This window comes from Lacerta agilis, chromosome 4 (assembly GCF_009819535.1).
Source record: "Lacerta agilis isolate rLacAgi1 chromosome 4, rLacAgi1.pri, whole genome shotgun sequence".
NCBI classification, from domain to species: Eukaryota; Metazoa; Chordata; class Lepidosauria; order Squamata; family Lacertidae; genus Lacerta; species Lacerta agilis.
In genome coordinates, this window is record NC_046315.1 from 91,865,407 (window position 1) to 91,877,653 (window position 12,247).

Genomic DNA, 12,247 nt, shown 5'->3' on the forward strand with positions numbered 1-12,247 from the left:
CCATGTTCAAATATATAAAAGGATGTCATATAGAGGAGGGAGAAAGGTTGTTTTCTGCTGCTCCAGAGAAGCGGACACGAGGCAATGGATTCAAACTACAAGAAAGAAGATTCCACCTAAACATTAGGAAGAACTTCCTGACAGTGAGAGCTGTTCGGCAGTGGAATTTGCTGCCAGGGAGTGTGGTGGAGTCTCCTTCTTTGGAGGTCTTGAAGCAGAGGCTTGACAGCCATCTGTCAGGAATGCTTTGATGGTGTTTCCTGCTTGGCAGGGGGTTGGACTGGATGGCCCTTGTGGTCTCTTCCAACTCTATGATTCTATGATTCTATGAACATTAAGGCACTACGGCAGCATCTCAGCATGCCAACAGTTCGGTTAGAAGTCCCACTCCCCCAGCCCGCCAGCGGTTCCCTGCACATGGAACTATGTTAATATTCAGCATTCGTGTCCAAGGAATGATCGTCTTGCCGCATTAGCAAACTTACTGCATAATTAGTTGCGTAATTCAGAAAGGGCAAGATAATATAGCTGCCATTTTAAAGCCACAGCTAAGTGATGAAGTTGATGGAGTATCATTTGCAAACAGGCTTTAATACTGAAGGATGTTTTCCCCTTTTAGTTTGCTAACGGGGAATTGGGAATTGATGGTCTCTTACGTTGTATGAATCAAGTGATTCTAGTCACCACGTACAACTTCTCAGCAAAGCAACAACAACCCATGATTTGTTGTAGAGGTTAGTTAGGCAATTGGCATTATTGACCAAAAAGGAGAGGAAATGATTGCCTTAACATTCTAAAGTATCTCTTAAGAAATTGCATTTGCCTGTTCCTTGCTTGAATATCCCAGCTGTTCGCTACTACAGAGGGCAAAGCCACTATGCCATTTGATACTGTCTGATTACAGAAATCTGTGGATTGAGCTTTTAGGAGAAGAGCAAACATTTCAAGGGCCCTCATAAAGCCACAACAGGATTTGATAATATAGAGTGCCTTTGCGAATATAATTCTAATGATGATTATGGTGAGCTCAGTCCCCTTGAGATAGGCATTTGACCTTTCCCCCACACACACACCATGTAGGCCTCTGTCATCAAATCTTGGTGATTCCCATTGGGTCTTTCCCAGTTCATGTTCTTCTCCTGTAATTTCTGTTTATAGTAAATAGAGATTGGGACTTGTTCCATTGTACTTCAGATGAATAAGCTTATCTTTCAGGATGGCTTAAATCAGGTTAAATCTTAGGCCTGAGTCTCGCGTTCATATAAAATAAATTTGTGCAAAGCCATTTGCAGATATTTTTGTATGGTAGAAGAATTTTTCTGTTTCAGTGTATCTGAAGATGCGTGCATCACACAACAGCTTATACCAGTGTTTTTCAACCACTGTTCCACGGCACACTAGTGTGCCGCGAGCTGTTGCCTGGTGTGCCGTGGGAAAAATTGAAAAATTCAAGAGAATTACTTTATATATAGTCAATATAGGCACAGAGTCAATTTTTTTTAACATTTTCTAATGGTGGTGTGCCTCGTGATTTTTTTCATGAAACAAGTGTGCCTTTGCCCAAAAAAGGTTGAAAAACACTGGCTTATACCAAGAACAAACTTAATTGGTCTCTAAGGACACGGGTGGCGCTGTGGTCTAAACCTTGCTGATCGGAAGGTCAGCAGTTCGAATCCCCGCGGCGGGGTGAGCTCCCGTTGCTCGATCCTGCCAACCTAGCCGTTCGAAAACACATCAAAGTGCAAGTAGATAAATAGGTAGCGCTTCGGCGGGAAGGTAAACAATGTTTCTGTGCAGTGCTCTGGATCGCCAGAAGCGGCTTAGTCATGCTGGCCACGTGACCCCAAAAAACTGTCTGTGGACAAATGCCGGCTCCCTTAGCCTATAGAGCGAGATGAGCTCTGCAACCCCAGAGTCGTCCGCGACTGGACCTAGCGGTCAGGGGTCCCTTTACTTTAAGGTGCTACTGGACAATTATATATATATATAGTCAGTCAACAAAAAATTATCCCATTTTTGGATTACTGAAATGAAGAAAGCTTTGGGGAAAACCAGAAGTGGATTTTTGTCTGAAAGAACCATTCTGAAAGTGAAAACAAATTACTCAACCAAGCACAGGCTCAGAGACATCGCAGGTCCCTATGAGCCACTATTTTGCATTGTAGTGGACCACAGGGTTCAATAAAAATAAATCAAATCCCCGTCTAGGGAGTAATGAATGCTGTGCTTCTAAGATGGCATTCAGTGGGTAGACTCTGCTATGGCTTCCTGCTGATAAGATCCTGAACAAGGCAACACACCAAAGGACACACACACATACACACATCTGCTGTGGAATTCCTGTGCTTTCTGCATTTTTCAGACATTTCTTTCTGACCTGACTTGTATTTAAGTCCTGCTTAAACCTTATTACTTCAGAGCTAAATACTGCATCATTTGCTAAGCTCTCATAGCCCATGTTGTCAAGATACCTAAATCTGAAAGTAATTATGTGCACGAAAAGGTAACATTGTTTCCAGGTGTGATTTGTGGCTTTTAGAAGGTGGGGTGTTGTTTTCGGTACTGCACATTTGTGCTGTATGTCGTATTTTGCATGTCACGTGAGCTTGCTGTTGTGAGCCTCGCATCTCTTACCGCCCAGGTTATCTAGGGGTGTCTGTTTTCTGTAGTACCAGCTCAGATAATTGCTATAGATGTAATTGCTGTCTGCACTTCTAAGAATACTTGCGCTGAAGAGAGACGTTCACATAAAGTGTGGGGGCCGCTGCCAGAAGCAGCCGCCTCAGCTCACCTCCCTGCTTTCTCCCCCATTAATGCCTCCTAAATTAAAAGACCTGGCATGAGGTCAGCATGCTTTCAGTTCCTCTGCCCCCACAGCGGCAATGAAGTGTGGAGGTGGAACATGGCAATGTGATGGCATCACGTCTTAGATCTTTGTTTACTGGGTGTTAGGGAGAGCGAAGAGGAGACATGGGGTTGCTTGTGTCCATTTTTGCCTTAATAGGAATCAGCCCCTTGAGCAAAGTGGGACCCGCTTCTGAGAAAATACCTTTAGCAGGCACCCCCAAACTCGGCCCTCCAGATGTTTTGCGACTACAATTCCCATCATCCCTGACCACTGGTCCTGTTAGCTAGGGATGATGGGAGTTGTAGTCCCAAAACACCTGGAGGGCTGAGTTTCGGGGTGCCTGACCTTTAGGGTCAAACTGCAGGCCTGTTTCTTTAACCCCACCCCCTAACCCTAGTTCTTAGATCAGTGGAGTGACGTTGTTGTTGTTGTTGTTGTTGTTGTTGTTGTTGTTCAGTCGTGTCCGACTCTTCATGACCCCATGGACCAGAGCACGCCAGGCACGACTATCCTTCACTGCCTCTCGCAGTTTGGCCAAACTCATGTTAGTAGCTTCGAGAACACTGTCCAACCATCTCATCCTCTGCCGTCCCCTTCTCCTTGTGCCCTCTATCTTTCCCAACACCAGGGTCTTTTCCAGGGAGTCTTCCCTTCTCATGAGGTGGCCAAAGTACTGGAGCCTCAACTTCAGGATCTGTCCTTCTAGTGAGCACTCAGGGCTGATTTCTTTGAGAATGGATAGGTTTGATCTTCTTGCAGTCCATGGGACTCTCAAGAGTCTCCTCCAGCACCATAATGACGTTACCAGCTATCTATGCAACACGGACTTGTCTCCATATCAACGTATGGGAGCATGAGGATAGTTTGTGTCTATTGCAGAATGAGCTCGGAGGGTAGCTAGAGATGCCACAGCATTGTTTTGCATTTCTGTTTCGTTTTTAATTTTTAATTTTCATAATTACCATTTCCAAAACCACATTCGCATTCAAATATACATTTCCACTGTTAATATCTTTCCTTATAATAATAATAAAAAATTCAACAGCTTACCTTCTTCCCCTTCCCTGGTTCCTTTGATTTCTCCCACCTTTCCTGCATATTGTTATATATCCATTTAAGTTCACTTTCTCCCCTTATTCTTCCTTTATTATATACCATACTGTTGAATTTACCTTAATGCTGCTAGCATTTCCCCTTGTTTTCCAGATACTCCACACAAAAAATCCCACTCCTCTTTTTATACATGATCTTCTTGCTCTCTTATTTTGCTTGTTAGACCTGCTAACTCTGGATATTCTATCATTTTTTAATTGCCAATCCTCCTTACCAGGGACCTCACTCACCCATCATTTGGGGGGCTGGCTGCTGTGGTGGCATACATTATTTTTTTTAAAAAGAATTCTGACTCCTAGGTACTTCTGTCTGTACCATTCCCAGAAGGAATTCCTCTGGTTTGGGGGGAAATGTTTTTTAAAACATTTTTTTAATCTCATTATATATCATTTCCCAGTATTCTTTAACTATTTTGCATGCCCGCCACATGTTTTGCATTTGTCCTCGTCAGGAAGTTAGAGTGTTTAGTTGCTTTTTGTTTGCTTAATTGCTTTATGGATTGATTATAGATATCTGTGAGCCAGCTTGGGAGCCCCACGAGCCTAAAAGGTGGGGTCAAGGAGTATTTAAGTACAGTGGTACCTCGGTTTACGAACTCAATCCGTTCCGGAAGTCCGTTCTTAAACCAAAGCGTTCTTAAACCAAGGCGTGCTTTCCCATAGCAGCGGGAGACTCAATTTACAAAAGGAACACACTCAAAACATGTTTTGCTTCCAAGGCAAAGTTCACAAACCAAAACACCTACTTCTGGGTTTGCAGCTTTCTTAATCCAAGTTGTTCATAAACTAAGCTGTTCTTAGATCAAGGTGCCACTGTAAAAGGAGATGAGTACAACGATTGCATATAGTAGAATTAGCTGGAGGTGTTCCCTAAGCTGACTTTAATCCATTGTGTATCTTTTATTTCCCAGCACAAATGGACCCACGTGGCCTATCTCCCAGACAAATTAAAAGTGACAGTGATGACGACGACCTGCCAAATGTGACCTTGGATAGTGTTAATGAAACTGGATCCACAGCCCTCTCTATAGCCAGAGCTGTTCAAGAGTAAGTATTGACTTTTCAGGGTGGATGGCAAGGTGGATGTTCCTAATGGAAACACCTGGTCATGTGACATTCTCTAGATACCCTACATTTGAATCAGTCTAGGTGCCACTTCTACTATCATTTACCTTTTCTGTTGTATGGGAATGTGTGGACATGCTCACTTTCAATTAGAATCCGATTTTCCGTTTCTCCTTCTTTTCTCCCTGTTAAGTTGTAAAGCTTTTTGTTTAAAAAAAAAGGGGGGGGAGAAATGAAAGTGATCTGTGTTACTATCACCGCTTAGGAGGCAAAATGTTCATCTACCCAGTAACAGTGCCTTGTTGGTGGTGGCTTCTGCAATTCCCACTTAAGGGGAAAGCTACCACACCTATGTTCTGGCCCTTTTAGAAGGGCAGTTACAATATTCTGCCCTGCCTCTAGAGTTTTTGCTCATACGGATTCGCTGTCTTTTACTGTACAGTGGTACCTCGATTTACGAAGTTAATCCGTTCCGAAGGCGCGCTCATAAGTCGAAATCTTCGCAAGTCGAAGCCGCCATCTCAGAATGGGGGAAAACATTGCAAGTTGAAAAAACCGCATTGAAAACCTCGTAAGTCGAGGTATCGTGCCGCTGCTTTCACTTCGGAAGTCGAAAATTTCGGAAGCGGCGGCCATTTTTTCGCTTCCGGAGGTCATTCGGAAGTCGAAAAATGCGGAAGTCGAGTTGCTCATAAGTTGAGGTACCACTGTAGACGCTTTTCTATTTTATTTTATTATTTTTTAAAAAAGATGTGTGTTTACATTTTAGTTTACTTCTTTTGTTTCATTGTGTTGCTGCTTTTGAGATTAAATGGTCAAAAGTGATATTTATGTGGAAATAACAAATTAAATTAAAAAAAACTGGGAATTTGTGCGTACAGCCCTGGGGGTGGGCGGGGGAGGGAGGGACTGTGTCACCAGTCCCCTTTGATGCACGGTTGAGCTTTTTCACCGCAAGGAGGGGAGAAATGGCCAAGCAAAGTGAAAACTGGCCTATAGGTTACAGAATAACAGGATGATAAAGTTGGAACAGGTGCAGAGGGTGTAGAAGGGAAGAAAAACGTTCTTCGTGCTGCAAAAGAGGCAATGTGTTTCCCCTGTAGAGCTAAAACTCTAGATGAATGCAACCCGCAAAATCTTGACCGTATGGAGGGAGGGAATAAAAAAAAGATTCCCCAATTCTGTAATTATTTCACAGAAATTAAGTGGCATTGGCCATCCTTGCTCTGCTTGTGATGCCAATGCAATATGATAGGTTGTGACATTATTTCCAGTGCAATAATTAGCATTCCGCTCCCCCCCCCCCCAATGATTTGTTTCTTCTTTACTCACAAAGCAAGTTTTCAAACACTGATCTTGGAGTGCTTTTTTGTACTGTAGTCAAAACAAAACAAAATAATTTTTAAAAAATCCTTCCAGTAGTACCTTAGAGACCAACTAAATTTGTTCTTGGTATGAGCTTTCGTGTGCATGCACACTTCTTCAGATACTGTATTCACCTCAGTGGATGAAGTGAATTCCATTTTGGGTGGGCAGAGCGTAAAGCAGATTAAAAAAAGAAGTGTTGAACTCTGTATGATCTGGAGTGAATCCAGGTCAGTCACCTAAAAGGGCTACGTGTGTGTCTCCCCGGGGAAAAACGTAGAAAATATGTGAGAGGCAAAATGAAACCGATACGCTAAAAGTACTGTATTCTACTGCAGCTTTCCCCCTTAGCTCCCCCAGACTTTTAATACTGGAATCTGTTGAGTAACTTTTCCAAGTACGCAAATCTAGCACAGAGTTTTAGCCTAAGTATGCAAATGCAATATATTCTTGTTTCTGAAGCGGTGCTGCTTGAACTATAGCTGACCTGCTCTGGATGAGTTTTTGCTTTTTGTCTTAATGCAGTGCGGCGATGAGAAGCATTAAAAATGCTGATTGGAGCAAATATTCATCAGTGAGCAAAAGAGGAAGAGCATGCCCCTGACAAGCAGTCATAATAATCCAAAGCTAATAGAAAGCTTTTTTTTCCTGCCTTAGGCAAGGTTGTCCCAATGAGAACTGAGCCTGTGGATTAGGGAGCAAGGCAAGGCATGGGTGTCTTGGGGCATTCAGGGAAAGCTAGAGGAAAACAAGTTGGAGAGAGAGAATGACAGAGACACAGAGAGAGAGAGAGAGGCAGAGAGAGGCAGAGACTCACAAAAGGCCAGGGGGCGGGGGGGGGGAGAAAAAACAGTTCTACAACCAATGATCTAGAAGCAGTAGCAGTTTAGTAGCCCATCGGTATTTTGGTGCTCCCTTTTCTGTGACCTGCTAGGAGGCGCGCACACACCATCCAAGAAAAGTAGGGAGATCCCAGTGGCTTCTAATGAGCTTGCATTTTAAAGCAGGCCAGCAATGAGGTGTGATTCCCAGCAGAATCCCAGGTCATCACAGAGAATTCTGGGAGGGCCTTTTAGAATTATTTTTCAGGGATTCAACCAGCAAGAGACTCCAGAATCATATACCACATGAAGCATTGTGGGTGCCACACTGGTTGGCTTCCTAGCTAAAGGGACCCGGGACCGTTAGGTCCAGTCGCGGACGACTCTGGGGTTGCGGCGCTCATCTTGCTTTACTGGCCGAGGGAGCCGGCGTTTGTCCGCAGACAGCTTCCGGGTCATGTGGCCAGCATGACTAAGCCGCTTCTGGCGAACCAGAGCAGCGCACGGAAATGCTGTTTACCTTCCCGTCGGAGTGGTACCTATTTATCTACTTGTACTTTTTTGGCATGCTAGGTTGGCAGGAGCTGGGACCGAGCAACGGGAGCTCACCCCGTCGCGGGGATTCAAACCGCTGACCTTCTGGTCAGCAAGCCCTAGGCTCTGTGATTTAGACAACAGTGCCACCCGCGTCCTTAGAGACCAACTAAGTTTGTTCTTGGTATAAGCTTTTGTGTGCACCTATTTCGGGCTAGTCCTCCAGTAAACTGGCATTATTATCTTGATTCATGAAAGAAATTGTTTTTCTTTTACCTTACTGCCGCTGAATCTCAAAATGCTGTGTCTTCTTGCTGTTAGGCTCCTACCCTTGCTCTTGTTTACAATACTTTGATTGAAACGTAACCTAAACAGGGCTCCACTGAATATTTGCTAGTAGATATCTCAAGAAAATGCACTAGTACAAAAAATTAGGCTCAGAACCAAGGAAATTTGCAATGCAGTCCTAAACATGTCCATTCAGACATGAGACCCTTTAAGCTCAACAGCACTTAATCCCAGGTAAGAGTGCGTGTATTGCAACCTTAGTTACTCTAAAGGTCCACTAAAATTGATGGGACATAAATGAGCCCCAACTTGTTATTGATTTCAGTGGGACTTAAGCATGGTGGACGTTATCTGGATTCGGGCTGCACACTTTGAAAATATACAAACATCCCTTTAAAACTCCTTTTCAGTAGCATGGATTTACCATGGGTGCTAATTTTCCCTCTTCTTGAATTAATCACATGGGTAATCTTACCCAGTCGGGGATGATGTAATGAGCAGGGTGACATTTTGGCAGTGCATCTGTGATGATGTTATTGGATGTCAGTATGTACAGTCAGTTTTAATGCTGGACCATAAAGAAGGCTGATCGCCGAAGAATTGATGCTTTTGAATTATGGTGCTGGAGGAGACTCTTGAGAGTCCCATGGACTGCAAGAAGACCAAACCTATCCATCCTTAAAGAAATCGGCCCTGAGTGCTCACTGGAAGGGCAGATCCTGAAGTTGAGGCTCCAGTACTTTGGCCACCTCATGAGAAGAGAAGACTCCCTGGAAAAGACCCTGATGCTGGGAAAGATGGAGGGCACAAGGAGAAGGGGACGACAGAGGATGAGATGGTTGGACAGTGTTCTCGAAGTGACTGGCATGAGTTTGGCCAAACTGCGGGAGGCAGTGGAGGATAGGGGTGCCTGGCGTGCTCTGGTCCATGGGGTCACGAAGAGTCAGACACGACTGAACGACTGAACAACAACATGTCTCTAAGGGCACATGCACAACTCAGAACAAGGCAGGTGAAGGCAAGCTAAATAAAGTAGCTAACATCTTCCCAAGATGGGCTGGAAAGTGACCAAAGAAGGTAACGTTTTTCAGTCTGGTTGACAATTTTCCTGGGAAATGGTGTGAGGTTTCAGCTGAATACTCATACTAAAATATCACTTCCTTCATAAAAGGTACGTGGTATATGCAAGCACGAATGTGTTGGCAGACATACAGTGGGGGGAACACTCCTTTATTTTCACATTCTCTGTAAATGAACGTAAATCAACAGAGAAGTGTGCCATACAGTCTGCTATGGATGAAGTACACTCATCCCTCCTCATTCTGGCAGAAGAGGCTCCATCTCTGTAACAAGTCTCTCTTCCCTAGCTCAGAGGTTGGTGCAGAAAGTGCTCCTTACTTCGTTCAGATTTTCTCAGCACAAAAGAGAGTGCGGCTCAGAAAGTAAGATATTGTTATGCACTACAGCAGCTCTGATATGATTTACTGAAGGTAAACTTTGGCATTAGTATCCATTGGTCCTCTTGTCTCATTATGATTTGGAATTAGATGGGGTCAAGACTAGCCTTTATGCTGCTGTTTTTAACACGACATATATTGGAAGGTCTTTGGCCTTTGTATTTTAATTCAGGAGTGCGAATGCTGGAGGAAGAGGCAGAATATTGTTAGGATAGGGGTTTGTTTTTACCTCCTCAGAGGAATCCGAATCCACTGTCTAATACAGGCCATGCCACCAAGCCAACACAGTCTACCAGCATGGGATTGAAGCCCCCCACTCCTATTTTTTTGCAGCCCCAGGAGAGCAGTGAAAGGCGAGGGGGTTATTGAGCTCCCAGTGGTCTTCATTGAGCTGGGCACTCGACTGTGAACCCTGTTTGTATATAATGCATTCCATTACCCGAGGCCCTTTGTTTTGGAGAGACTGCTGAGGTTGCACAGTGCTTCTTGCTCTGGAGAACTTTGACACGCAACACATTGAATCTGTCTTCTGCGGAGTTACACCGTTAATCCGTCTAGCTCAGTATTGTATACTCTCAATTGGCAGCAACTTTCCGAGATCTAAACCACAAGTCTTTCCAAACCTTGAGAACTTACATATGCAAGTTACATGCCTCCTCCAACAATCCAGGCTCACGTTTGGCTCCCAGCTTCTTCTTCTTCTGTTTCCATGGCAACTGTGGGTTGTTGGTGTTTTGCTCTTGGTTTTCTTGTTTTGTTTTGGTTTTTTTAACCATGTGGCAAATAGGCCAATAGATTGCAGCAGGAGACCTTAGGGTTCCCCCCCCCCTTTTAGATTGCCTCCAAAGTGGCATGAAAAGGAATGTATATTGCTCAGGGTAACTTAAGTGTCCCATTGCACAACCCAGTGTTGCAAAGATGGGAACAGGGTCAGCTGGGATTGTTTAATGCTATCCTTTAGATAGGGAACCTGGTTGATCTGGTATAGGATTCAGGAGATGTTGGGGTTTTTTTTTTTTGAATGTCTGCATGTGCATGTCAGATGCATCCCAGAAAGTGGTGGTATGTGGTGCTGGACATGTTCTTCTGGGATTGTTTGAGGCCCAAACAAGGGGAGCTCAGTAGCTTCTGGTTCTGTTGTGAGTAGGGGTGAAAATCAGAGCAAGACCAAGCAAAAGATCAGCACCTTGGAGAGAGATGACAATGTGAATTCAGGACCATGGGTGGTGTTTGTGGACATCCGAGTTATCTAGCAAGGTCCTGGTACAACTAAGTGAATTTTATAGCAGGGTAATCATTGGGTAGAGGCCCTGTGCCCTAAGTGCTGTCTCCTGGCCAGTTAAAGGGCTGGTGCCTTCTTTTACAGCTGTTGGGTCTTTCGAGGTAATGGCGTTTTCAGGTGTGGAGACCTCTCCTCAGGACTTCCTTGATCCCCTGAAGAATCTGTGGGCCAGTCCTTGGAATCTGGTGGCAGAGGTATCTCCTTGGGGCTCAGGAGAGCCTTTAGAACAACACAAGATGGGCTAGGGCATGAATCCATCTCGGAGCTGCAGTTGCCAAAGGGTTCAGACGCCAGCAATTCCTGGTCCAGGGCGATTGTCCTCTTGAGTCAAAACCAGGACAGCCACCACTTATAGATTTCAAACTCCCACCAGATCTGTTGTTAGACACCAGCTGAATAAGTCAGTAATTTGTGCTTTTGTAACCTGGACACTTGACAGCTATAACGCACACCACATATAGCTTGTGTAGATTGTGGTGGCCTTCCTCCTTCCTCCAGCTTCTGCAGTGATGTTGTGACTTTCAGAAATGCCAACTGTGTTGAATGTTGCATATATCTGTTACTTGTTGCTTTCTGTCACAATGTCTGAGGTTGGTGAAGAACTTGGTCTTGTTTACAGCATCACATGATTTAAATATCCCCAGTGCACCAGAGACTGTGTACGCTTGTCGTTTGGTTCCTGTTTGCACCGCATTGACCTCTCCCACATTAAATAGGCTCCCCTTAAACTTGCCCACATTTCAGTGTTCAGTGCCCTTCCAGATTAAAGTTCCAGATAAGAATGGTGGACTGTTTTGCTTTATTACTCTGCATGCTTGTTTGCTAGAAAAGGAACCTCAGAACTGAAAACATTCCCATTCGGGATATGATACTTGCTTAGTGATGGTTTCATGATAACTTCAGGCAGGTGATGATCAAAAAAGCCTGGGCGGTAGCAAAGTGACTGCAATCTCCTATTCAGGAGCCAACACATTCATGGTAAGCCGTGGTTTGGCTATATGTAACATGCAAGTTCAACCTGTGTCTGTGTAGGGCCATTCTGCTGTAGTCTCTTCAAATAAATGATGACGCAATCGTATGTGCTCATAATGGCCTTTAGCCTTTGTCTGCTAGTACATCTCTTAGGAAACTGAAAATTCCTATGAGGCTGCCCTGCTTTATGTATGAATTTATTTAAAATTGGTTTTCTTCCAAAATATGTACGCAATATGAGTGGCAACAGTAAACACTTCACCCCGAATGCACTCATATACCTACAGGAAAACTAAATAGTAAAAGATCGATGCCAGTTGAATTTTTCAACTTCCATAATCCAGAAATGAGGGGTGCTAAAAGGTTGTAACATGACTTGGGAATTCAAAAGATATCTTGGTTAAATTGACATAATTTGATTTTGCTTGGTACGTAAAATGTGTGTAAGATTGCATAGAAATCATTCGAAATGATTGCCAAGTGCTTGCAGTTGTATATTTGTA

General features: G+C 44.0%; 1 protein-coding gene across 3 annotated transcripts in view; it reads left to right on the top strand.

Annotated features, from left to right (window-relative positions):
- The window catches only part of KLF12 (Kruppel like factor 12), a 236,330-nt gene that overhangs the window by 156,460 nt on the left and 67,623 nt on the right, over positions 1 to 12,247 (top strand). For all 3 annotated transcript variants that reach the window (XM_033147970.1, XM_033147972.1, XM_033147971.1), the window contains exon 4: positions 4,872 to 5,007. In XM_033147970.1, the coding sequence (XP_033003861.1) occupies positions 4,872 to 5,007 (136 nt within the window). The remainder of the gene's footprint in view (positions 1 to 4,871; positions 5,008 to 12,247) is intronic.